The sequence below is a fragment of the Gallinula chloropus genome (assembly GCF_964237585.1).
Source record: "Gallinula chloropus genome assembly, chromosome: 1".
NCBI lineage: Eukaryota > Metazoa > Chordata > Aves > Gruiformes > Rallidae > Gallinula > Gallinula chloropus.
This window is the reverse complement of record NC_140085.1, coordinates 91,254,203-91,280,782: the sequence shown is the minus strand read 5'-3', so window position 1 is coordinate 91,280,782 and position 26,580 is coordinate 91,254,203. Positions and strand designations below refer to the sequence as shown.

Below are 26,580 nucleotides of genomic sequence, written 5' to 3'. Positions count from 1 at the left end.
GGCTTACATTGCAGAATTGTAATTACTTCAATGCTTCAAATACCAATAACTGCTCAAGCTCAAATATTCTCTCTCCTTTTTGTAGCTATTGGTGAAACACTTCAAAATTCTTATAGTTGTTCAAATTTAGCTTCAGTCCTGTCTGATCATGCTGGGACAGTTGCTGCTCATTAGTATGCAAGAAAATGTCTTCTGATTTGTTTTATCCTATAAGACAGGATACTTAAATACTAGGATACAATGAATTTGAAGTGGAGTGACCTCATTTTATACAACATTTATTAATGTCCTATAGCATATAAATTAGATTTGGTTTTATGAAAAGAAGATTGATACTTTAATGAATAACAACAGCATCTAGAGTTGCCATAGAGAGACGACAGAAGACAGAGTTGGGAAGCATCAAGTAGGATCTGCCCTACTTGCCGTGTTTCTTCACAGTTAACACTGGCTGCATTGCAGATGGTTGCTTCTTTCTCCAGAATGTTGTGGTACTAGTGAGTCTCAGCTGCATGTCCCACCACTGAGTGAGGCATACTGGAGGTTTCCTTCATCTCTGCTCAGGCGCTGAACTAGAAATAGGCACAGACAGCTCTGATGATGGAAGATGCCTTGGCTTGTACAAGTTTCTCATTGTTCTAGGAAACAAGACACCAATATTGTAAATGTGTGGACAAGGCTGCTTTGGGAATGTCATTTTGGGATCTAGGAATGTAAGAATGGAATCCCTCCCCTTTATTTGGTAGAGAAACAAAAGAACATAAGGATTTATGTCTGTAACTCACATGAACATGACCAGAGCTGGCCATGCTTCAGTCAGCACCAAACTGCCAAGAGCCCTGGCAAAGCGTGGAGCTCAAGTGACTTGAACGCAGTGATTAGTTCTGCCTCTGTGGTGTTCATACTGTGATTCGGGGCAGCAATTGTGCAGATAGGCTAGCTCAGAGAAATCGACCAAGTTGCCAGACCCCTGAGCAGTTACAACAGCAGACCTGTTCTGTTCTCATGCAGTACTTCCTGCACGTCTGCGTTGGCCCTTTCTTCCCTGGCTTCCTTTGAGCAGGTCAAACTGGAACAGAAGTCTGACTCCAAGCTCAGAAAGATATTTAGCTGCCTCTTTATCTTCACAGCCTGGATATCTTTGCTTGGATTCCTCAACTGGGTAGAAAAAGATAACCTCTCCCTTTGTATTTTTGCTCCTGAAAAGTATGGCAGCAGAAAAAAGGTCCCTAACTTCAGGTATGGACTCCCTCCCCCTCTGCCACGGCTGTGGTTTTATAGGCCTCAGAGCAACCTCCATGAACGTGTGCTGATCTGGCATGTTTGTGACAGGCTGAGGTGACTGCACATGACATGACATGGTACCAGAAGCCCTTTTAAACTTCCCCAGGACTGGCCAAAGGGGTTTGTGTGTGTATCATGCCCCATACATACCTGCTATCACAAAAGATGTAGAGATGAAGAACACCAAGCAGGAAAAGGAGGCCCAGAAGGCTACCAAGGCTGATGATGCAGTGAAGATACCACATAAAAATCTCTAAAGAGAAAACAGTTGGTATTTTAGGTGCGTCTCAGGCTGTTTACCCTGTCCCTCTGTCAGGAAGGCATCTTCTAGACAATGCTGTCTTTGTGTTGTACTTTGGAGGGTGAGCTACATTAGTTGGAATACAGAACTAGGAATTACAGCTCTGATTGTCTTCCAGTGGATTACTTCGGTGAAGTACATATGGTTGCACACAACTTCCCAGCAACCTCTTCAACTTCACCACCCAAAGCATCATTCACCTACCAGCCAGTCTTTGGGAACTGTGAGGTGGCTTTCAGTCTTCCTGTCACAACCTATGTGTAACCCAGTGGCACCACTGGATAACAACACAATCACACATCGATATCTTTGTGTGACATGAACTTCTGAATAATCCTGCCATTCCACTTAGCCCAGACAGTGTAAGACCATGACAGCCGTCTCCTTTCCTAGAATTTCACAGAGGACACTGCAATTTTACACCACTTTTTTCCTATCCTTCCCTCTCCTGACAAATTTCTAACTGGATACTTCAGCCCAGCTGCAATTCCACCAGTGCCACTGATATTTGTCTTAGTGCATGAACAGAGGGCTAAACAGTGTTTTGAACACCGAACGCACAAAGAGCAGCTTACTTGAGGGATGGCAGGCTATGGACCTGGTCTGGTTCCCAGCTGGGTGGAACACAACACAGGTGTTGTTAGTCCCATTGGCACTACGTGCTGTGAGCTTGCTGACAACAGTCACTGTCCCGTCGCCATGGCCTTCCTCCGCGAGGGTGAAGTCGCCGCCTGGTTCCCACAAGAGCTGAGCAGCCGGCTTCCCTGCCGCTGCCTTGCACACAGGGTTCCCCTGGCCATCGCAGTACAGGGTCAGCGTGGGTCGGGCTGCAAGGAATCAGGAAGGGAGATACAGGGAGTTAGTTTGCCACAGTTGGGATCGGAAGTCCTTGTTCTCTACTCAAACTGAACACAGAACAAAGAGAAGAGTAAGGGTGGAGGTGCCAGCCCATTACAGCAGCAGGGGCCAAAGTGCCTCTTTTACCACGTTGGACAACTCTGCTCCATTTGGGTGAGCTGCCACAGCCTTGTACCATTAGAGGAGGTTTCCCTGGACATTGCAGTAGGGAATTACCCAAGTAGAGGATGAATTCGACTTTTGTTCTAAGCAGCCATTGTACACATGGCTGTTTTTATCTATTCCTACTGTCTGGATAAGAACATCCCTTGTTTGATATCAGCACATGGAAGAGTTACTGTCAAGTGCTTTAGCTCTCTTCAGGTAGTATAGCGACAATGGGTTCTACGGGGTAACTGGATGCATGTGTAGAATCCTATTTTAGTGTACTGGAATTTGCTTCACACCTGTTGTTTCCAACTAGACAGTGGAAAAGGAGACACAGCGCTGCTATCAAAGTGCATGACAGTTTATCCTGGCAAGAAACCTCCTCTTCTCACTGCACACTTGCCCCGGTGTATGGGGAGAGGAGCTTTGTGTGCACAGGCCCAGTCACGGTCCTTTGGAGATCTGTAAAAGAAGGAAGGAGCCCCTTACCCAGCACAGTCAGGTAGTACGTGGCCACGAAACTCCCGTCTGTTACTACTGTTTCACAGGTATAATTTCCTTCATGGGCTGTTCCTACTTGCTGTATCTCAAGGACAGGATTTTGATTGGGGCTGAATTTCCAGTTCACGCTGTCAGTGCAGTTTGTGTGTGTCTGGTTGTGATCTGCCCTGTATCCCAAGGTGCAGGGTCCTCCAACCTCGGGTCTTATTGTCCACGTTAGCATGGTTATACTTGACTGGGGAGAGCAGGTGAGTACGAAGTTGTCACCTACCATTGCTGTCAGTCTCGTGTTCCCTGAAGGAGAGAAAGGAGAAAGAGACGTGTGAGAAGGTGCCCAGGAATGTCTCCCATAGCCTTGGAGTGCTGGCCTGTGCTTCAGAGAAATGTCCACAAAATGGCAGTATGAGGCTGTGTCTGTGCCAGCCCAAGATCTTGTCTCTTTTCTTAGGTAGGAATAGATCACCCAGTTCATGGCTGTGTTCCATATAATGGTCCTTGTTTTCTCCACCACCCTCTGTAATGCCCTATCCCTAGGGCAGTGGATTAAGAACGTGAATGGGAAGCAGCACCTGAATGAGCTGCAGAGCCCATCTATATTGGAAGATCTCTCAGATTGCTTTTCTCTCAGCGTCACTGCCCAGTACAGCAGAAAAACAAAAGTTTTAAGGCATTCACCCCACTTTTGTGCTGGATATAAGCTGCCCTCCTATTCAGGTCAAGCACAGGTGACAGTCTCTGTCCTGCCACTCCAAAGTTTATATCAACCGATTTCCCTGATTATAGCAGTGTCAGATGAAATAGTAGGAGGATGATGTTTAACTGGAAAGAAAACATATTCCTGTTTTCTATTAGATCTGTAGGTCCCTGACAGACTCAATATCGCTGCCTTGTGACCTGGCCTCATCGGTCCTAACACAAATAAACAAGAAAAACAAAGAAGAGCTTTCATAATTAATGTCAGGAGGAGTATGGTTGTAGCTGTGTTTTAAGATTGCACATTTTTAATAAACTTTTCTAAGTATTTGACTGATTAACTTAGTCATATTAAATCTTTCCTCTAGTGTTCTAAAGTCTCAGTATATTTCATTTGTCAGGACGAGTCACAGATACCCTAGAGTAAAGCTTGATAGGATTCTCGGACTGATCAGAAAAAATCCCATCTAATATGTTTTTAATAAAGCTGTTAATTATCATGAAAAATACCAAACTTAAAGAAAATCATTAGCAGTTTTCATCAAATCACTGAAAAGCCCAAGTTCAACTTCTTATTGCTTGGCAACTGAAAAGACCTAGCTGCAGCTAGAAACGTTTTCATTTGCAGGTTACTGGTTCTGCATTAAAAATTCCCTTCAGCAATTTGCAAAGATCTCTTCCCCTAGATTTTTTCATTCTCAGAGTTGAACATTGCTCTGATATGTCCCCTTTTCCTCCTCTGCCCTTAACAGAAAGTTGGTACCAAAGTACCGTTGGAAGTACCTGTAGCTCCTGTGACTGCAGTGATGATGAGCAGAGCGTTGATGTACATGGTCTTCCTGAGAACTTTCAAAGTAGCTCATTCATTTGTTGGTCGTGAGTTTCTTGAATGATCCAGCTTGCTGTGAGCTTCCCACCTTCCCCTGCCTCTGATCCTCAGCAGCCAGAGGCACTGTGCTCCTGTGGGCCCCGCAGTGCAGCTACGAAGAGGTGGTTCTTCTTCCTATCCCAGAGCTTCTTGTACTGAGAACTGATGAACACAGAGGAAGTGGTATTGATATCTGCTTTCTGACCACTGGCCTTCGGTATAGTGTTACTGTGGGAAGACAAACTATAGGAGAACTTGCATGAAGTCCAAGCAGTGGGATATTTCTTTTCTGGTTCTGATCTTGCAGTAAGAATTTTATCATTTGAAACTGGGGCAAGGATATTCTTAGCTTACCACTTACAGGACGCTCAACATATTCCAAAAAGCCTCTTAGAAAAGTTCCTCTTCCTCCCCACTCTGACCTTCACCATGTACCTAACAGGCCAAGACCTTTGCTTTACTAGGCACTGGCAATCACTTCTCTGCAGGGGGGAAATGTAGGTAAGCACATTGTGTGTTTATCCTGCAGCTCCACTTTCTGATACACCTGCTGACAGTTAGGCCAAGGTTGGTTTTTTTTGCACCACTGGTTTGTTTTTCAAACTGTTCTGGTGCTTTATTTCCCCCATATGTACACTGAAGGTCATTCCAGTGGTAAGCTGTGGGGTTTGGTTTAGAGCCAGAAAAGTCTCTTAAAGGTCCTTAAAGATACTTCCCCAAGCCAATGCTGTCCATTTTCCCATGTGATTAAGACTGATGTCTTATACCAGCAAAGACAGCTGCCCTAGATGTAAGGTGAACCTCCCTGGAAATTAATGCACTGAATTTATTTTTATCAGAAAAATGTTAGCCTCCCCAAACTTAGAAGTCACCAAGCTGGTCTGAGTTGGTGAGTATTTGTCTGCTCTAAGAACTGAATTGTTCCCCCACTGCTACTGTCACAGCAGCTTTATACATTTCCACGGCTGTGCTGAAATACGCCTGGAATGCTTTCTGTTCTGTGGTCAGATGACACCCACAAATGGAGGGAACCACTGGCAGGCAAAACCATGGTGTCATCTACCCCTTATTCTGTACCATCTATGTCATGCCCAGATTCTGCACGTCTCAATATTGCCACCCCTTTTCCTGTCTTTGAGGTATATATCTAGACATGCAGGTATCATTCCTTTAGTCTGTGGGCCATTCCTCTAAAGTGTCCATTGAGTTCATTTGATCCATGACTGTGGGCTCCATCTGCCATAACAGTCTCTCAGGGCAGGAGAGATGGTAGAGATGGTGTGTGCTGATGGACTGTTGCATGCTGCATCTGGAGCTCCAGGCTGGTGTATCTGGCACAGCCCATTCCTACAACCTGTTGGTTGAAGATACTGATTATGAGGAAGTTGCTGGGTACCAGTTGCTGAAGCCAGTTCTAGTTACATCATCACTGCAGTTTGCACAGTTTCATCACAGTTCATCCTTCATTAATTTGGGTGAGTCTTACTGCAATACCATTGATACTGAATATAGCAATTGAGGTGGTGATGACATATAATGGCAGGGCTATTTAGCAATTAACCTAATACAATTTAATTTCTTGGCTATTCACACCCAAAATCAAGTCCTCTTGAGGTACACATCAGACTTCCCCATCCTTCCACATCACCCACCAAGCGCACCCAGGTCCTTAAGCAAAAGCAAACCTGTGGTTGGGTTTGTGCTTCCCTGAAGCAGGGCTAGCCAGGACTGTCTTCCTCAGCATATTCTTCATGAACACTATGGGGACTTCATCCCCTTCTACGGTATGTGGAAGTTTTGATTGGGCAGGGACAGCTCACTTGGTTGACCCCCCCGGTGTTAACTAACCAGGTGGCCTTTGCTAAGGGTCTACCCCAAAGTTTGAGGGTCCCACCACCCATTGGTCTCAGTGTAGTCTTTAGCAACCCATTGTACCATTGGACTTTCACGGGGGCTGGTGCACAGCTGGGGCTGTGATACACCCACTCCGTGCCCAGGTGTCTGTCAGGGTGTTTTGTCTGAGTCAGTTCTTTCTGGGGTGCTGTGTCACCACAGGACTTGCTTCTCAAGGCCCAGGACACTGTTCCAGGCGGTGGCATGGGACACAGGATGTGTTTCCAGCCGTCTGGTGGTTGCTCCCACCATTGTAAGCACATAGGGCTTGCCATGGCAGGCTTGTGGAAGTAGGACATCACCTACCAGGATTCCCCTTACTTACATTTCAGCCATCATCCTCCAGACTAGAGAGGCTTTAACCCACTTGGCTGGGATTGCAGGACATGTTTTTCAGTCACTAATAACTTGTGCAATAGCATCCAAGTCCACACCTCCATCACAAGACTTTCTCTGTTGCATCCCTTCCCTGATGGCCTGAGACGCCGGGGACCCACAGAGCTGTAAATAACTGACCCTTACGTTGGCAGTCCAAAACCACCTGAGCTGCTTTGATCTGAGCAGCCTGATCCACCTCCTGGTTTTTCCAATGTTCCTCAGTGCCCCAACTCTTGGATACATGGGTATCTGCATGACATACTTTTAAAAACAACTTCTCTAGCTGGGCAGCCTGGATGGGTTTGATTCTGTGCTGCCAGTTGCTCTGCTCCCATTGCTGTAACCACCCCCTGTTCCTCACCAGAACTCAGGTGCTTTATGAGTGCCCCAAGCTGGTGTGTACTGTGCCTTACACTCCTGTGGATCTGATATGCCAGACCATTGAATCCACACAGTCTAATAAACTTTGCTGTTCCTTTTCTCCACCTAGCTGGAGGCAGGAGCCTTCTAATCTTGGTCATCATATTCCTTACTTTTTGCAAAAATGACTTAGTGTTCCCTTCATAAATGCAATCAGTCCTTCTATTCAGTCTGGGGAGCTGCCCACTTGAAACTCGAGCAGCATTTTTTCCTGTAAGAATCCCCCTTTATGACTGTTTCACCTTGCAGCTCATGTACTCATGCCTCTAGGGTGGAGGTAGGTTTTTCATCTCATTTCCTCATGCTCCCTCCATGACCACAAAGGTAAAACCACAGGGTGCCTTGTGGTGTCTACCTTCTATATCCTCTCTCTTGACCAGAAGAACGCTTACTCCTAATAGCGGAGATACTGGTTTGTACAGATGAGGAATAGGATATATATTCCTATTCCTATGGATCTTCCAGTGACTGGACCTTCCAGAACAGTTTCTCCACAGCTGAGGTGAGGAAGGGAGACTTTCTTGTATTGCCAGAGCCAACCAGCCATCCTATGGTATGTAATACCCCGTTGGCTAGTTCAGGTCACCTGGTCTGGCTGTGTCCGGTCCTGGCTTCTGGTGAAAATTAACTCTGTCCTGGCTGAAGCCAGGAGACTGGCTAAGTTCAAAAAGAAAGTTAAGCTGCCTGTGTTCTTAGTTCTTGTATGCAGAAAAGCCAACAGCAGCAATACCATGAAATTGCCATTGCTGCTGGCTCTTGCTGCTGCAGTTATGCTTTCCAAAAGTCACTTTCTCAAGCAATTTCAGGCAGCTACCTGCACCTTCTGCTTCAGCTCTGTGTGGTTTGGCGGTTACGTGCAACAACCATTTCTCATCTTCAGAGGCAGGTCCGAGATGCAAAGCTCACATTCAGACCGCTGCAGAGCGACAGGCACCAGGTTCAGCGGTAGAATCTGTGGGTGACACAGCTTAGCACTAAATGGCAGACGCAGCAAGAAGTAAGGGTGCAAGTCATGAAAATCAGCTTTCAAGGCCCTCATCACTTGGGGTTTAATCAGGAGCAAAGCACCCAGACACCTGGAAGGTTCTAGGGTAGAAACTAAGATAGGAAAACTCCTGATAAATGAACAGGGAGAACTCCTTACAGCATGTGGTCCAGTTATCTTTGGGGTGAGGCCTAATGTTTTAGGGTTTTTGTTGGGGGGGAGGGGGTTGCTACAGATTCCTCTTGCTCTGCCATAGCGAAGGTGCTATCTGAATATCCTGCTTGTATTTCTTCAGTCAGCCTTTTGGGTTTTGAGTCTTTGGGTTACTGTCTGGTCACAGCACAGCAACTTACTGCGTGACTGTGAAGAGCAGAAGTGTTGTATACAGGCAGTTTGGTGAGGGGAGGGTTGAGCAGTGTGTTTTATTTCTGGAAGCCCAAACTCTTGAGTCTGCTGCTAGCCAGAACAGCACACTGATGTCGTGGCAGGAGCACCACTATTGTGCTGCAGGGAGCTGATGCAGCAACAGAGCTGCTGGACCTGGCTGCTCTCCATCCACCCCCAGCACAGCTCTGGAGCTCGTTTTAAGTGTCCTTTGGTGTTGGGTTGTTTCCTGCTCAGCTCAGAAGACTTTTGTGTTTTGAGACCCTGTTTTTGTTGAAGTCGTAGAGTACCATGAACAACTGCATGATATCCTGTTTCCTTTGTGTTGCTTCTTGCTTGCTACCTTCTTTTTTTGTTTTAGCCATTCTGCAAAAGACCTGGTAATCAGCTCCGTATGTACATCATGCCTCTAGCAGGGGGACCTAGCACCCCCATCCCCCCTCTTCCCACTCCCCTCCCCCAGTTGCTGACATACTAAAGGCTGGTTTTGGCTATTCTTGGGTGCTTCAGAGCTTGCTGCTAGGTCGTTGCTCAATGGTTATTAGTGTCTCAGCCCCTGGGAGAGCAGAGTTTTGCAAGCACTGGCATCACGCTGCAGCAGCGCAGTCCCTCTGAGAGGCTTTCGTCAGGGCCCAAGCTCTAGCTGCGCTTTCCTCACCATCTCCTGGTCAAAGCCAGCAACAACACTCACCTTGAAAAGCTGAGGGGTTTTTGAATGACTGACTGTATCACTTTCAGAGCAAACCAGTTTGCTTAGAGGGCTGTTCACCGTTGCTTTCTAGTACTGATGTTCCAAGTTTTGGTTGATTTTCAAGTGGAGCGTTTGTAATTTGTGAACTAGGGCGTTTCCTTCTGGGAGCTGAGAGAGGGCATTTGCTGAAGCTATTAGACAACTTATAAATTATCAAATAAACACTTTGCCTGGATCAGAAATGCTTTTGGGACCATTAGAGAATATTGTAATCTGACCAAACAGGCTGTAGATCTGCAAGGGACAGAACGAGACCATCCCCAGCAGTTCTTACAACAGAAGACTTAGAACTGTGGCCTGCACAAGCTACCACTGCCCCTGAATTGTGTTGGCCTTTGGATGCTATGCCCACAAAAAATTTGGTATGCTAAAAGGGGCAATCTCAAACCCATGAGGTAATCAGATTACATCTCTAGCTGGCTATTGGAAACAAAACAAAGGTATGCTGTGGGATCTCGGCCCCACAACACTAGGATCTTGCATAAGCTGGTTCTTTGCTTGGAAATCTGTAGCAGGGATTATATTGTGTGAGCCTTTTTTTATTTATTTGTTATGCCAATGCACTGGTCCAGCACAGATATGGACTGTGTGAAGTCAGGAGTTTGCTGATAAACCTGGTTAAGGATGTGCAGTACAGAAGTGTCCTGACAAAGCTTTGTCTGGTACTCTAAATGTCTCTGCAATAAAATTACTGTGTGACATGAGGCAGAGCAAGTCTGGGGAGGAAACACATGACACTGTCCTCCTTCTTTACCAAATCCTTTATTTCAAGATCGCTTGTGCTTCCTTCAGCAGCACATAGACTAAAATTGGAACAATAAAGAGAAGATTAGCCTGGGACCTATTTGGTCTGTTATTGGAACAGGCTGCCCAGAGAGGTGGTGGAGTCACCATTGCTGGAAGTGTTCAAAACATGTGTAGACATGGTACCCCAGGACATGGTTTAGTTGACATGGTGGTATTGGACAGACAGTTGGACTTGATGACCTTAGAGGTCTTGTGCAACCTTAAAGATTCTATGATTCCATGCTGCTACCATGGTCCTGGTCGTGGCCATAGCAACCAGTGCTAAGAAAACAAAGTTTATCTCAAAACAGATTGCATGGTTGTCCATTCCACCTGCATGGATCATGCAGAGCTTTTCCATTTGTTGGTGTCCTCACCAGTCAGTGTTACTGGCACCACTTCTATTTTTTTCAGCCCAGATTCAGAGGGTTTCTAACTGATTTAGCGCCCTTAAGACACAGAATTTCCTCCTGTTCTGCAAATTCACAGCACTGTTTCCTGTGCTAATGACTGAGGCCAACTCTGAGAAAATGGATGGAGTAATTCTGTCTTACACTCTTTGCCTCTCATCAAAAGCTGAAGTGCAAAAACAAACGCTGCAGCAGAGGTCAGGCTATGTGCAAATGGAAGGGATTGACCAAATTTGAGATGAGTCTCAAAAAGAGAATTTCAGTTCTGTGAAGCCACTGGAAACTCTTCAGCTAGGACTTGCAGAGTTGGCTGCAGCATGAACAATAATGCCTCTCTCTTCCATTGCTTTGCTGAAGAAGTTTTAAAAGACTTTCCCACTAAGGATTATTTAAATTTTTTTTTAACTTTTAGGTTTTTTCTCAGAATGTCCAACCCTTGAGAGGTCTGTGGCTTTGAATTCCTTCTTGAGCAAAGACACTTCCCTCTCCCTGAGCCCCCCACACTTGCACAGAGGAAAATGCAGAGTTTCTTAAACAAGCAATTTAGCCTTAAAACTGTCTATTTTAGTAACTCAAATTCCTAAACCACCTTCCAAGTGGAAGGAACAGGCTGTGTTTTAGGAGAAAGCACAGACTTGGACACAATCAGTAGTGCTGTTAATGTCACCAAAAAAAAAAAAGCAGAAAGTTTGGTGGAAGCATGCTGTGTCGTTTCTGGCATGCTTCCTGGTGACAGTGTTTGGTCTTGGTTCTTCTTGGAAATGAAGCTCAAAAACTGCTGCTTTGCCAGCTAAAAAAACCCCATCTGGCTTTGGCCCACAGGACCCTCAGAAGGAGCCCTCACCGCTCTCAGAGAACTCTGTCTCCAGCTGGTTTCACAGCGACGCTTCTCAAGAGGTATCTGAAGTGAATCATGATTTGACCTGTTGTGTGATGCTGGGACAGACAAGATCAGACCAGATGTGACAACTGGTGTCACTGCTTCCTTCCAGCTCCACGCTCCCGACCATTCTTTGGGATTTAGGTCAGTGTCATACTCTGGAGAAATGATTGTCAGAGTTTCTAATGTGGACTAAATTCTTCTTTGTAGCCGTTCCCTAACATCCCAACTATGTAACCCACAACTGAACAGAGACATCTGCTGCCACATAGGCAATTGTAGCCTGAGCACCCAGCGTTTGGCAACATGCACACAACAGAAAGCAGAGTCACAAAGGCATAAAGCAGGCTTAAATATTGATATTTTACCAGCTCAGTCTACAGGGCCCTGCCATTTTCAGTTTCCATATGGGCTGCCCGCAGAGAGCCTAGACTGCACTTTGGTCCAGGGAGAAAAGCAAACCCCTGAACACCTTCCTTCCACTGAAATGCAGAGTTCTCATCTGCAGGTTTTAGATGTGAGATGCTCTTCTTTATCTAGCCCTTTGCTAGAATTAGAAGTGTGCAGAAGCTCCTGTGCCATTTTAATTTCTTCCTGTTGCCTGTGTAGGTACTGTGACTTCAGAAAGGGAGACAATTAGCAGCTAGGGCACTAGCTTGGGAACTGGGCACCTCAGTTCACATCATCCCACCCAAAGACATACTGTTAAATGGGCCAGTCAGTTTTTCTGCTGCTTTGCCAGTCCATGACCAGCTGTTCTGGGAATAACATGATGGAGACCATGTGCCTGTTAAAGGTAACTACTGTAGAGCAATTTCAAGCAGGCAGGTCTGCTGCCAGCAGCAGTTAGCTGCTGGGGATGGTGAGGCAAGAATACCTGAGAGCACAAGCTGTGTTTTGCATGTTGCAGTTCAGCATAAAATGTGGAAACCTGCTTACTGGAGCAGTTATGAGCATCATCTCTGGCCAGTATGGTTTTTCTCATAATAGATTGTCGTGGTTTAACCCAGCAGGCAGCTAACACAACCACACAGTTGTTTGTTGGTTTGTTTTCCACCCCCCCACCCCCACCCCTCGGTGGAATGGGGGAGAGCATCAGAAAGAAAAAGTCAAAATTCGTGGGTTGAAATAAAGGCAGTTTAATAGGACAGAAAAGGAAGATGATAATAACAAAATATACAAAATAAGCATAATTTCTCACCTGGAACTGATGCTCAGCTGGTTCCTGAACTTCCCCACCTCCTGACCAACTCCCCAGTTACATACTGAGCATGATGTCATACATTATGGAATATCCCTTTAGCCAGTTTGGGTCAGCTGTCCTCCAACCCCTTCCTGTGTTGCCAGTACCTCTTTCTCAGTGGGAGTGTAGTGGTGTCTCCAGCTGCTGGAGAAACACAGAAACACAGGCAGGTTCTGCCCCTTCACATCTTGATGGCATTGGGGCACATGGTGCACTGGTGCTCTCTCCCAACAGAAACCAGGGCACAGTTCCACCTCTGACTGCAGTTAAATTAGGTTGCTGTATTATCACCAAAAAAAATCCAACAAACCTAAACCCACAGTGTTCCTGAAGTATTTCTTGACGTTTCTATTCTTTTGGGGTTTTTTTCTCCTGCATTTACCTGTGGCTGTTTGCACCACTGGGTGCGATAGGACAGAGGCCTGCTCTGTGGGTTTCTAACTGGTTTGGAATGAAATAATGGTCTTAGATTTATTTGGGAGTGCTTTTCTAGGCATGCATCTCGCAGCCAGTGACAGTGGCCTGCCCTGAACTGTGTGCATTCGAGCTCTGTCTTGCTGCAAAACAAACCAGATTTTAAGAGGACTTAATCTACAGGGCTAAGGTAGAACACAGGCTCCACCACCACCACTCCTATGCTTTCACTGACCACACATCAGAGCAGTTTATGCATTTCAGCAGGTGCTTATCAAAAGACAGGGAACTATCTCTGAGAAATGTGTAGTGTGCTGGCTGGCCTTTCCTAGGGGGATAGAAGTTCCCTCCCTATAGCTTCATAACTGAGCTCAACACAAGGCAAGTAAGGTACAGCCTGTGTCATCTCCTAGTGGCCCTTCCTGCCTGTAAAATCTGCATTAGGCTGGCCAGAGTTACATGGTTTTAAACGGAGGGATGCGACTGCAGGAGTAAAATGGGGCTCTTGCCCTTCCTAGTGATGCACTTAAACTGACTTCACAACTCAGGAAGCATTACAGAGAAGGTATGTTTATTCATTGCCGGGTGCACAGGGGATCACCCCACCACAGACGTGCACACCAAACACGGCAATTCACCTGAACTACATACAGTAGGATGTGACATCCTCATGGCATTTCACAACACACCTGTACAAATGCACAACCTGTCCCGCTTCGTATTAAAATTAGTCCCAGAACATCATTTCCATGAACTCCTCCCAATCGCACCCGCGCACCGGCTCCTGGTGGTGGTCCTCAGGGGTCTCAGCGATGAAGGCTTGAAGTCTTCATTGGGTTGAACTTTTCACCTCCTCCCCCTGACACATGTGTAGTTGGGATTGTTCCAGATGGGCACAGTTATCCTTGGGCTGTTTCCTTTCTCATCTATCCCAGGCACCACCGTCCTTGGGATGCTTCCTCCTTATCAGTCCTGGGTCCCCTTTAAATTATCTCAAGAACACTGATCGCTGGAGACTAACTACACTAGAAACGAGTTGTTCAAAGGAGACACTGTTCATGCAGGGTCACCTCTGACAACCACTATGGCAGTTCATCCTGTTAGCAAGCCCCCCTTTGCAAGCACCTTGCTAGCAAGCCCCCTGGATCACTAGGACGCTCCCTAGGGCCCTCGGCCTTGCCTGGGCGTGTGGCTGAACATCAGAGCAGCTTTCGGAAAGCCGGTGCTTACCGCAGAGGGACTGAGGACCACCGGGGCTTCGCGGCCAAACGTCGGCGCGGCAACGCGCCACGGCCCGGTTCTCGCCCTTAAAGCAACAGCAAAACAAGCCCCGCAGGGAAGGAAAGCTTCCCGCTCTCCCGGGGACCGACCGGGGTGGGCGCTTTGCGGCCGGGACCGGACGTGACCGTCCGCGGCCGCGAGGGGGCAGCCGGGCCCGCTTTGTCCTGCGCCCGCCGCCTTCCGGGGCTGGGCCGGGCCCGCGTCGCCCGCCGCCGGGATGCAGCTGCCGCGGGCCGGGGTGGCGGCGCCGCTGGCCGCCCTGTCCCAAGTGCTGCGGCTGGAGCGGAACCGCCTTACCGCCGTCGTGTTCCCGCTGCAGAGGCTGGAGCGTCACCTGGCTCCCGGCTTCGACACGACGCGGTTCCGCCTCTTCCAGCCCAGCCTGGCCGCCCTGCAGCACGCAGAGGGGCTCTTCAGGTCCGGCCGCGGCCATGTCATCGACTACGTCAGCTCCGCCGTCCGCATGGACCATGTCCCGCCGCCGGCCCTGCCCGAGGTCAGGCCGAGCCCGGTCCCCGTGCCCCCCCTGCGGCGGGTCCCGTCCCCCCGCCCCTCGCCCTTCAGCCGGAGGCCGCGGCCGTGCCGGGGCAGCCCCGCCGCGCCCCCGCGCCCGGGCTGAGCTGCCGGGGTTAAACGGGGCCGGCGGTGGTCGCGTAGCTCAGGGGAGAGCAGGGCAGTGTCTGAGCGCTGCGCAACGCGGTTATTAATGCGTCTCCTAATTACCCGTTGTTTGTTGCCCCCCGCCCCGTAGTGCAGCCCGTGGGCGTGATGGTCCCATCGAAGCGGCCGGTGCCTCGGGGCATCGCCGCGCCCAGGCATCGGCAGCAAAGGCTGGCGAATGGCCGGGACTGACGACGGCAGGAGGGGGTACCCGTGCCCGGGCACGTTGGTTGAGGGGAGGCAGATCGGTGCGGAAATACTAAATGGTCTCTCTGCCTGTCCTGCTGCAGGTGTGCTTCATCGGCCGAAGCAATGTGGGGAAGTCGTCCTTAATTCGAGCCTTGTTTTCTCTGTCTCCAGAAGTGGAGGTCAGAGTGTCAAAAACTCCCGTAAGTGACGTTTTTACCCTCCCTCCCTTTGTCCTTCTTGGTCAGGAGCTGGTGCCAGCCCAGAGGAGAGGGCTGAGAAGGGAAAAACGTTCTCGGTAGCCTGAAGTGGCAGGAGAGTGTGCCAGCAGTGAGGCCAGCAGCTCACGGCTGGTGCAGGCTTGCACTAGCCAAGGAGAAGGTGCTGAGCCCAGCTTAGCTCCTCGGCCAGGGCTGGCACACGTGCCTGACAGAAGAGTCGTACAAGCTGCGCAGACATTACTGTAAAGCTTGTTGGGAAGAACCAAGCACAGAGACTTGTGAGGGTATTTTTAGTCTTTTTTAAGGCTAGAGCCGTGTAGGATTGCTGCAGGGGTGGAAGGTTAGGCAGCTTCAAGCGTTCTCAGGGAGGGGCAAGTATTGCACAGAGGTGTTTTGCAAGGGCATCTCCTAGTCCATTGCTTAAAACAACCCCTTCATTCATCCTCTCCCCAGGGCCACACCAAGAAGATGAATTTCTTCAAAGTAGGGAAGTACTTTACTCTGGTGGATATGCCAGGGTACGGGTACCGTGCCCCGCAAGACTTTGTGGAGATGGTGGAGGCCTATCTGCAGGAGCGGCACAAGTAAGGGACTTAACTGTACCTCCAAAGAGCAGACACCTACGTACAGTGTCATGCAATCAGGTGAAAAAATGCAGGAGGGGTTGCTGCTTCCAGTGGTAATACTGGTTAGTTCTTGTGTCATTTCCCTGGGGTCCTCTATAATGTTACTCATTCATGGTTAGACAAAAACAGTAAAGATGGAGGTGCTGAGGTGCTCTCAGCTCCCATGTATGACCTTTTCTGGCTCTTATATCCCCATATCTGTGATGATGGGGTAATGCTGATGATTATTGTTTCTTGTATTTCTGGCAGCTTGAAGAGGACTTTTCTATTAGTTGATGGTGTAGTGGGACTCCAGAAAACAGACCATATTGCAGTAGAGATGCTGGAAGAGTTTGGAATTCCTTATGTGGTAGGTAACGCTTCATTCTTGTGTTGGCTAGAAGTTACAAATACTCTGTGTGGGTGTGTACTCTCTATGTGAGCTTATGTAAATTGTCCTACCTAAGTAGTAACGCATCCCTCCCCTTACTGTTAATAAAATAGGCCTCAAACATGTTGAGGGGGGCAAGTGGGATTTAAGGGATTTTTTTCTTGTTTTTATCAATCGGACACTTTTTTTCAGTGCTCAGCTTGAGGAGCTTGAAAAGACTCATTCCTTATGCAGGCTATAGAAGCGCTTTGGGCAGCCCTTTTCCCCCCTAGATGTGAGCCAGGGCTTTCAGCCTGCCTTGCAAGATGGTCTGGGACTTTCACAGGTGGTCCAGGCTACCACCAGCAGAATAATGTTCCTTTCATCTTCTAAGCCTGCTTTTCTGGATCCACACAGATGGTGTTAACGAAAATTGACCGGGCTTCCAAGGGGTTGTTGTTAAAGAATGTGCTGCACATCCAGGAGTTCATAAAGGAGAAAACTCAGGGATGCTTGCCTCAGCTATTCCTGGTCAGGTAAAGCTCCTCTCCCTTGCAGCCATTTCCTTTCAGGTGCTGATTTGCAGTAGGGTGAACTAGCCAAAGTGGGTCTGTCCGCTCTTAAGGGCGATGCTTCTTTGTGTCCCAAGGAGGGAGGGTGGGCTGCTGCTGGGAGAGGCCCCCCTTTCCTTCATACCCCTCCTCTGCGAGGAAGCAGAGTTCCTTTTTCGAGGCTGCTCTTCCCTTGGCCTCTCTGCAAGGGAGGCAGCAGTCTCCCTGCAGGCCGTAGCAGTTTGGTTACGCAGCGGAAGTGCTTCCCCTTCCCGAGGCCATACCGCGCTGCGGGAGGTGTAACAGAACGCAGCTGGGGGCTGGGTTTGCTTCTGTCGCTCCAAGACCCGGCAGCACCTGGTGCTGAACATCCCTGCCTTTGTTTCCACAGTTCTCTGGAGTTTTCAGGGGTTCACTTGCTAAGGTGTTTCGTAGCCCATGTTACTGGAAACCTGCCTGCTGTAGAGGCCAGCTGAACAGTCCAGCTCCTGATTTGCTTGGCTCATCCAGAACAGAAGGTATGAAAACCAGAGGTCTGGAATTTTGTTGTAAAGGAGCCAAGGTACTAGAAATTTTATTTTATTTTTTAATTAACTTGTTTACCTTTTGGTATAAATGAGTATTTGTAAGGCTAAGCTTTTTGCTTAATAAATTCTTCCATTCGGGAAGGTTGCACTGTGAACTAATCCAGATTATTTAAAAACTGATTTATAAAGTGTACATGATGATATAAAGTGTACATGCTAGAGAGAAAAAAACAGAGAACTTTTAAAGAGAAGCTAAGTTTTAATAGACGACTTCTTTCATTCCAGCTGTGTTCAGAAAGCTGCCACTGCAAACCTAAGCTCCCCTGTATTTAGGATACTAGAGACAGCCTGGTAATCTTGCTAATAAAAAGGCATTTGGTGCAGAAAAGAACTGTAGCCCTAACATTAAGCAAACTGTATCTGCCCAGCTGAATGACACACAGAGGTTTGCCTCTCTCAGCTTACGTAGTGGGGCCCAAAAACTGGCACTTGTGGAACTGCCTGCTCTCAGGCAATCTGGCATGGCAACAGCCAGCATGCTGTCTGTGAAGGTGCATTCAAGACGCCTGTATTTTACTCTCCTAACGCTCCTGCATCGTGTGTTTGATAGGTGTTCCTGTCCCAGGTGGGTGAAGGAAAGGACAAGGGGTCTAGCTCTTCATCCCTTTTGGCTGGAAATGCAGTGAAATAAAAGACTGACAACCAGGGGAACTCCTCTTCTGCACTTTTATCTGCTGTCAGTGCTGCATCCCCCTTCTGTTGTAAACCCAGCGTAGGCTCTGTGGCTGCACCAGGGTGAATCACCAGAGACGAGGCGCATCGTTCCACTGTCTGCACCTCTTCTGCCCTGGCAGCTGAAGCACAGCGCTGATACCCTGCACTCTTGAGGGTCACCATAGCAGCTCACAGAACTGCCCCCCCCAGCAGCCAGACCTGGCTGAGAGCACTGGAAGCTGCCCAGTTACAAGCTATGGAGCCATACAGAAGGACTGCTGTCGGTAGCAGCAGTGGTACGGGAGCTGTTGAGTGCCTACATCATGGCACTTGGACTTAACGCTGCCAAACGTCAGAGTTTACACCTCAGGAAAGGGCAGTTCTCTTGTGAACCACCCTGAGAGGGAAAAGGTGGCATTTGTAGTGTTTCCTTTCATTATGGAATTTCTTGTAACTCTCCCAACAAGACGTGAGGCAAGGTCTGTTTTCAGGATACATGTGAAAAGTGGCAGGGGTGAGGAATGTGGTACTGATCTCTACTTTCCACACCTTAGCAGAGACCAAACCTGTATTTCTCTAATATTTTACCTGTAATCCCGAAATGCTCCAGAGCAACCAGCCCAAAGAATGCTGGATCCTAGGGGGAAGTGCAGTGTATTTGGACAGCTGGAACATGTGCAAGTGAACACTGCAGGAATAACCTTTTCTTAGTATCTTAAAACCAGGACCTTCAGAAAGGGTCAAGCTTGTCAAAGCTGTCACTTCAGGGCCTCTGCCTTGACTGAAGATCTGCTGAGACAAAGCTTGTGTATGTAAAAAAAAAACCCCATGTTGTTTTGGTGTTAGTCCCTGCTCAGAACAAAACGCCTTGCAGTGCTGGGAAGTCATCTGTTCATCACTTGAATACATTAAGTGTATCTGGTAAATCCATCTGTATAAAAAAATTGTTTGGAATGGCAGCAGACAGTAAACTGGATCCCATGATCCTTGTGTGTGTGTGTACAGTCGACTTGAGGTGTCCTTAGCAGAGGCCATGTGGCACTATGCCATCCATGCACTTACAGCTGTACTCAAAAGGGTAGGTACAGTCTTGGTCTGAAGAGCCAGCTCTGCCTCTGCCTTTACCTGGGTTTGCTGCTCTGTTGGCCAAAACATCTTTGTTCACAAATGCTTCAGTTACCAGAACAACTCTTGCCTTCTGCTCAGCCACCCCCAGGAGAACACACCAGTTTGTTACATGCAAGAATCAGTGCCCCTGTGGCAGGTAAGACAGGAAATAAAATCAAGCCTTCACTTAGAATGTAAATGTAGGAGCATGCTTTGGGTCAACAGGCGCCTGACATGCTAGGAAGCTTCCTTGCCAGGTTCTTAAGGAGTGTGCTGTGGCGAGTGACATAACCCAGGCATGACAAAGCCAGTATTTTCACCTTGCTCTGGCAATGGTCCCCTAGAGTCACAATAGGGTAGAACGCATTTTAGAAGGGGTGTTGACTAGCTACTATGTCAATTATTCTATTAATGAAGTAACCTAAACAGGTTTCTTGGGTAATTTTTAAAAGCAGAGGCTTTTTTAAGCAGTGGGACGGTTCAGATGTAGCCTGAGGCATTTACAGGGAGAGGCGACACACTGAGGCAGAAGGAGGTCTGGTTTACTGGGGCTCTGAAGGTTGTTTCTGTGCTGCTGCCTTTCACTCTTGTGTAAAGTCTTGCTCCTTGGGCTCAGCACTGCTTTCCTGCTGCACTCAGGACTAGTACGTGGTAGCAGCTCTTTGATACAGTATGAAATAAATTCTAGGTGCCAAACAGAACAGGCCAAGGGCTGGATACTGGCAGTTCGTTTTGCATTAAGTGGGGTGGCTGCCTGCAGGAAGCAAGATCCTGACTGCCACCTCAAGGGCCAGGGTGTCTGGCAAGAGAGGAAGGGGAATTTTAGCAGCAGCTCATGTTTTCAGGCTGTATCTCTGGCTAATCCTGCTCATGCCTGAGATCACTTCAGTGCCTGCTTACCCCAGCTATAATACAATTCTCTATTTTGTGAAGAAATGGTAGCCTTTTTTTGCACAAGCAAGGACAAAGGCAGAGGGTGTGGGGCCTTGGGGTGGCTCCAGCCCCGAGCTCCCTCAGGGAAGGCTGTTCAGGCTCAGACACCGAAAGGCGCAGTACTCATGCTCAGGTCTTGTGAATTCATTCCCTGGGGTCCTCAAGTGCTTCACCATGACTCTAACCCTGCTCTCTGGCATGTTTTTGTTTCTCCAGTGTCTGCAACTCAGCTGGAGCTTTTCCTTCTTCCTCTTGAGCTTCCTAGAGGAAAAGCTGTGTTCAGATGGAACTGGACAGGCCGTTACTACACCAGAAGGGTGAGCCTCCTACTGGAGGTGGAATGTGACTTTTTAAGATAAAAACTTTTTCTTAAGGCAAAACCTGACAAAGCCACAAGAAACTTTTATTTCTCAAGCCTGAGAAAAACTAGCTTACCTGCTCCAAACAGTTTCTGAAGGATGTGAGCTATTGTCCAGTTCAGAAGTACGAGAGATTCTTTTCCTTCCCAAAAAACAGGCATGGGAAGCCTGGTACTCAGCCCCTAATTGTGAGAGGCATTTTGGAAATTCTAGAACTGATGATGGAGCAAACAAAGAACAGTAATGAACCCTTGCAAACCTCGAGAGAGATGGCAGGTAGATCTAAATACACCAAGCATGATGATGGTTTGCACGCTGTCAGAGGGTACTGCTGACAGCTTTGGCTCACAGCTGCCAGGGTTCAGGTGGCCAAAGTATCCACAACCTTTGGGACAAAGGAATAGTTTTGGACAATTTTTAAAGACTATTCTAATAAAAACATGTTTTCTTATTCCCTCCCCAGCATGACTCCCAAAGCATAACTAAGACATATATTCTAAACCTAGTACTTTACAGGAGTAGGTCTAAGAACTCCACCAACAATATTAAGAGTACATTAAGCAACTTAAAAATAATGCAATCATAGAATGGTGTGGGTTGGAAGGAACCCCAAGAATCATAGAGTTCCAACCCCCCTGCCACAGTCAGGGCCACCAGCTTCCAGGCCTGGATCTACACAAGGTTGTCCAGGGCAATAAAAGTAACAAACTTTTTTTTTTACAGTATTAAAACATGTCAATGTTAGAAGTTCTTTAAGACATGAAGAAACACTAACAGGTGTCCAAGCTGATGAAGGTGAATCTTGTCCAAGCCTTAATTGTTAAATTACAAACAACCACAGTTCTTGCAGCTCCAGGTGGGAACTTAAGCACAAATACAAGTTAAGTGACATGGTGCGTAGGCCCCTCTTCTGTAACCTCGCTGAAAAGATCTTGCTTTACTTAAGCAACTGATCTGTGTCCATTTCCTTTGTTTGCCCATCCTCCCATTTGTTTTTTTTTCCCTAGTCCAGGCTAACAGCATGAACCATTCCTCATAAAAAAAAAAGGAAAAAAAATAGAAGAAAAGTTTATTTAGATGTTGGCGGAAGCCAAGTGTTCCATAGAAAGGAAAAGAGGATTTATGAGCCTCATTGCACTTGTTTTTGGGCTTAGAGTAAGTCATTTTGAGCTGCGTTTGGCCCTGAGGGTGAGGGACTGCTGCAGTGAGGACTTCCAGGTGCCTGTGCAGGCTCCTACATGGAACACTCAGTTACAGCAGGAAGCAAGCAGCATACACAGTAGTGGTCACCTGCTTTGGGTGAAAGAGTGACCGCCACCCTGGCAATGAAGCTTAATTTCAAAGTTGCAGCCATGGGAAACTGCCGATTACCCTCTGTTTACAAGTCATTTGGTATTCAATTGTGCTTCAGCCTGTGAAGTACTGGGAGCCAGGAAACCCCCTAAACTCCAGAGCTCATGAAGAATGTATTTTCTTTTTCCATTTCTACCCTCACCACCAAGAACAGCAAGAGTATCTTAATTCCCTTTCTTTACAACTGCTGACAGTTTTGCTCACCATCTTTTTGCTCTTTCCATACAGCTCTTAGAGCCATCCATTACCTGGAAAAAAAACCCAAACCCTGAGTCCATTCCCCTTCCTGCATGTTATTTATTATTAAAGGCATGATCTTAAGTTTATTGGTCTAGAAGAATTTACCGTGTTAGAAAGCAAACGCTCTCTGTTCACAGTGCTCCCATTCAAACTACCTGCCAAGCAAGGATGCATGTTCTGTGCTCACCAGGAGGAAGGACTTGCTGCTAATCATGCTGAAAACCCAGGCGAGACTCAAACCCAGTCATTTGTCCTGGCTAAGTCAAATTGGTTCCACATGCACGCAATGCAATGAGCTGCCCTTTTCTCCATATATTTACTTAGCCCATGTTTAAAACCTCAGCATGCTGTAAAAACATGTACCAATGCCAGCAAGAAGAAAAAACACAAGTTTACTTTTTTTTTAATGATTTAAGAGCTATAAAGTCCTAAGAAATTAGAATTCACACAAAGTAAAAGGACATTTACTACCACAGAGCGTTCTCCTGATGGGGCAAGGAAACTTGTGCTGTAACTGCACCAGGATCTTAAAGAATCACAGAATTACAAGGTTGGAAAAGACCTTTAAGATCATCAAGTCCAACCATTCCCATCCTGTACTAAACCATATCCCTAAGTACCTCATCTACCCTTTTCTGAACCTGCCCTGGTGCAGCTTTGTGCCATTTCCCCTTGTCCTATCTCCTGTCACATATTAAGTTTCATCTTCACTGTCTCCTGACCAGACCTTAGCAAAGGTTTGTATGTTCTTTCCCAAACCACAGATGATCTGAAAGGGAAATTCCAGAGTTCACATGAGATCCTTTCTCCTTAAAACCCTGTCATGAAGCAAGCTGCAATCTTTCAATTATCAGTACCAGGAAAAAAAAAAAAGGCCCACTGACTTCTATGTGAAGCCCTAACACAGTTTTTCCTAAAATCAAAGTCAGAAATTGAAATGAGTTTTGAGGTTTGATACAGCACATCCACTGGTTTTCATGTTTGCAAAATACAGGGATTTTTACCCAACATACTACGAGTGCACAGGAACTCTGCTTCAAGTCACAAACAAGCTGCCAACCAAAAGCAAAGGGGAAGTTGCTCTCATAGAATCATAGAATCTCACACTGGCTGTTCCATAATTATGTCTTGCAAGGATAAATGTGCTTCTTCACAAGCTTTGGGATGAGAGGAGTGGCCAGTAAAGGTGACAGTGTGGTGGGAGTGCGTTATAGACCACCCAAGATGATGAACTGAGGAAGACTTCTTTTTCTTAAGCAGTTTGACTAACTGGATCAAGACTGATTCTCATGGGTGGCTTTAACATCCCTTGGGACAACTACGGGAGGGGCAGCACACTGAGACACAAGCAGCCGGGATTTCCATGGGGCATCAGAACAGCTTCCTGATACAGGTATTGGATAGGTCAGCCAGGGGTGACACAGCTGTTCTGCTCACTAACAAAGGAGGAGCTCCCTGGGGGCACGGTAATCAATTTGGCCATGGTGGCAGTGATGTGGTGGGAGTTGCAGACCCTGAGGAGGGCTACGAAAGATCCTGCAGTTCAGCTTACTCGGGGAATGACTACATGGGATCCCACGGAAGGTGGCTGATGGGCAAAAAGAGCTCAGGAAGGCTGGCAGCCCCTTAACGGGAGCATCCTCGGAGCACCCTCACGCTCGGGGTGTCAAGCCGGCGTGCTGGGAGATGGGGTTCGGTCCAACACGAAAGAGCAGCACGTAGGAAGCGGGGACAGGGACGAAACGTTCCCCAGGGGCGGTGCAAGCAAGCTGCTGGCTTCGCTCTGCAGGGACGGGGCTCCGGAGGCGAGCGGGCAGTGAGGCGGGGCAGCGGGGCTGCTCTCTGAGGCGAGGGCCGGGCAGCGGCAGCGGCCCCGCTGAGCTGGGAGCCGCCAGCGGGCCGAGGCCAGGGCCCAGCCCCACCCCCCGCCGCCTCGGCCGGGCGGGGCGGGGGAAGCGGAAGCTCTTCCGCCCGCCCGGAAGTGTCTGCGGGGTCTGGCGGCCATGGCTGATGAGGAGGAGGATGCGCCGGTGAGTAGCGGCCGGGAGCGCTGGACGGAGCGCTCCGCTCACGTCCCCGCTGTGACCGGGCAGCCCTGGGGTACCGCGGGGAGGGAGGCGGCCCCGCCCCGAGCCGCGGCTGGCGGGGAAGGGAAGGGGAAGGGGAAGGGAGTCCTGCCGCCCCGGGCGCTGACGGCGGCTTCTCCTCCGCTGTTCCCGTCTAGTTTGAAGAAGACGCTGAAGACGCCGGCGGGGGCCTGGACGGCGGGCAAGGCAAGAGGAAGAGGCTGTTCTCCAAAGAACGTGAGTCGAGCCGGGCCAGAAAGCTCTGCCCAGCGCTGGCGGGCTGCTCGCCGCCCGGCTCCCCGCGGCTCTGCAGGGCGGGGAAGCTCCTGAGGCAGCTGCGGAGCGCCAGGGCTCAAAACCAGCGGCTCTCATCCGGTGCCCCGGCTGTGAGAGCAGAAAGCTGTTGTGTAGACCCCCCGAAACGATAGCTGCCGCTGTATCTTCTGACCCTAACTTTATCTAAAGTCAGCTGTGCTGTCAGTCTGTGGTCAGTGTTTGGTAGCTAAGCACATAGAGAGTCTGTCATCAGGCACTCCCTTGTGTATATACAGCACTAGAGCTCTTGCTGGCTTCTGACTACCCCCCTATCTCCCCAGTGTTTGCTGAAGAATTGTCCTGCCCAACAGACACGCCATGCCATCTTGGTGCATGATGTGTGACCACGTAGGCTGGCGAGCTCTTAACTAGCTGCATGCTGCTGACAGCACTGAATGGGTGGAAGGATCCTCACACTGTTTCTTTCCACAGTAAGATGCATGATGTATGGATTTGGGGATGACCAGAACCCTTACACAGAATCAGTGGACATTCTTGAGGACCTGGTAATAGAGTTTATCACAGAAATGGTAAGTCAACTCTAGGCAGCATGGTCAGAATATCCTTGTGAAGACTTGGGTCTTCTGAAGGCTAACGCCTCTGATTCAAGTACTGCATTATCCCAGACCCAAAATTCTGATGGTCAAAGGACAAAGCTAAACTTAGCTTTCACTCTTCCAAGATTAAGGCAAAATCCATCCATCCTGATCCACATAGCTGTAGAACTGTCTGAAGACATCTGAAGTCCTTAAGTAGCAGTTACATTAGTATCAGTGATGGGGGGAATACACCTCTGACCTTGGGGCTCACTGTGACATCGCTGTATGTGTAGCTGACAGGGCAAGACTCAGCTTTGACAGCCTGTTGATGTTTTGTGTACTCCTTTTGTCTTTACATGGATGGGAATGTAGTTCTGCACTACAGAAGAAATATAAGTTTCTAGGGCCAGAAGCCCAGGCACTGGGGTATTGTCTGAAAGTTTTAGGTTTTTAGGGGTCTTTTTTAACAGGTTATTCCCGCTGTTTGGGTCCCCTTTCTTTGCAAAGGTTTGCTTTGATGAGGCAAGGCCCTCTCAACTGTCTCATGATGCAGGTACTTGCACATGAGTTACAGGGAAGTTCTCTTGTGCCCAGACCCTGCAAGTGCTTATTTTTTTGATTATAAAATGGCAGGAGATAGAGTGAAAACGAGAGCTTTAAAGAAATCAGGAGGCAAAGGAAACCTCCTGACTTTCCTCTTTTCCTCCAACAGACACACAAGGCCATGTCAATTGGGCGGCAGGGTCGTGTACAGGTGGAGGACATTGTCTTTCTAATCCGCAAGGACCCCCGGAAGTTTGCCAGGGTGAAAGACCTCCTCACGATGAACGAAGAGCTGAAACGAGCCAGAAAAGCCTTCGACGAAGCCAACTACGGGTCCTGATCCTGCGCCCAGGCTGCGCTGGGGGGTTGTCTGGGCACCTGCTGCCGAAAAGGAAGGGGTGTCATGTGCGTTGTTTGGAGGGGTTGTTCAGGATGGAGACCGCTGCTGGGCTGTCTGCTCTCGCTCCTAGCCTTCTCTGAGAAGCATGCAAGCAGCTGAAGGCTGGCTGAGCGTGCATTTTGGACTTAGGAATTTTTATACCACTTCCCCAGAATCTCGTGAGAGGAGCTCTAAAAGTTTTTTTTTTTCTCATGGCAGGAAATCAGTTTGAAGTAGGACTGTGTTGAATTGGGTCTAGAAGACTAATGGATGATTCCCTGCAACTGTTTCAGCTAGCCCAGGGTGTTCCTGTAACAGGAAACTAGAAAAAAAAACTCAGTTAACTGGACACAGGCTTCAATGCCAGACTGCTACACAAGTTCTGCTCTTTGCTATGTATAAGCTTTCTGAATAAACCATTTTAAGCTTATGCCT

At 48.1% G+C, this 26,580-nt stretch overlaps 3 protein-coding genes across 3 annotated transcripts; 2 read left to right on the top strand and 1 right to left on the bottom strand.

Moving 5' to 3' along the window:
* Nucleotides 1-572: 572 nt before the first annotated feature.
* LOC311201350 (cell surface glycoprotein CD200 receptor 1-B-like) lies at nucleotides 573-4,616 on the bottom strand (the record flags this gene model as incomplete). The annotated part of the gene is made up of 5 exons (XM_084275729.1): nucleotides 573-638; nucleotides 1,431-1,537; nucleotides 2,161-2,412; nucleotides 3,080-3,385; nucleotides 4,568-4,616. The coding sequence occupies 5 exons, from the start codon at nucleotides 4,614-4,616 to the stop codon at nucleotides 573-575; spliced, it is 780 nt and encodes a 259-aa protein (XP_084131855.1).
* Nucleotides 4,617-14,694: 10,078 nt separating this feature from the next.
* GTPBP8 (GTP binding protein 8) lies at nucleotides 14,695-18,302 on the top strand (the record flags this gene model as incomplete). Its single annotated transcript, XM_084268966.1, has 7 exons — nucleotides 14,695-14,973; nucleotides 15,428-15,526; nucleotides 15,998-16,128; nucleotides 16,420-16,519; nucleotides 16,937-17,055; nucleotides 17,462-17,588; nucleotides 18,208-18,302. 6 exons carry the CDS (start codon nucleotides 14,695-14,697, stop codon nucleotides 17,544-17,546), a joined length of 813 nt encoding a protein of 270 aa, XP_084125092.1. The 3' UTR covers nucleotides 17,547-17,588; nucleotides 18,208-18,302.
* Nucleotides 18,303-24,292: 5,990 nt separating this feature from the next.
* TAF13 (TATA-box binding protein associated factor 13) lies at nucleotides 24,293-26,575 on the top strand. Its single transcript, XM_084275841.1, has 4 exons — nucleotides 24,293-24,333; nucleotides 24,528-24,606; nucleotides 25,117-25,214; nucleotides 25,936-26,575. Exons 1-4 carry the CDS (start codon nucleotides 24,307-24,309, stop codon nucleotides 26,104-26,106), a joined length of 375 nt encoding a protein of 124 aa, XP_084131967.1. The 5' UTR covers nucleotides 24,293-24,306; the 3' UTR covers nucleotides 26,107-26,575.
* Nucleotides 26,576-26,580: the final 5 nt, after the last annotated feature.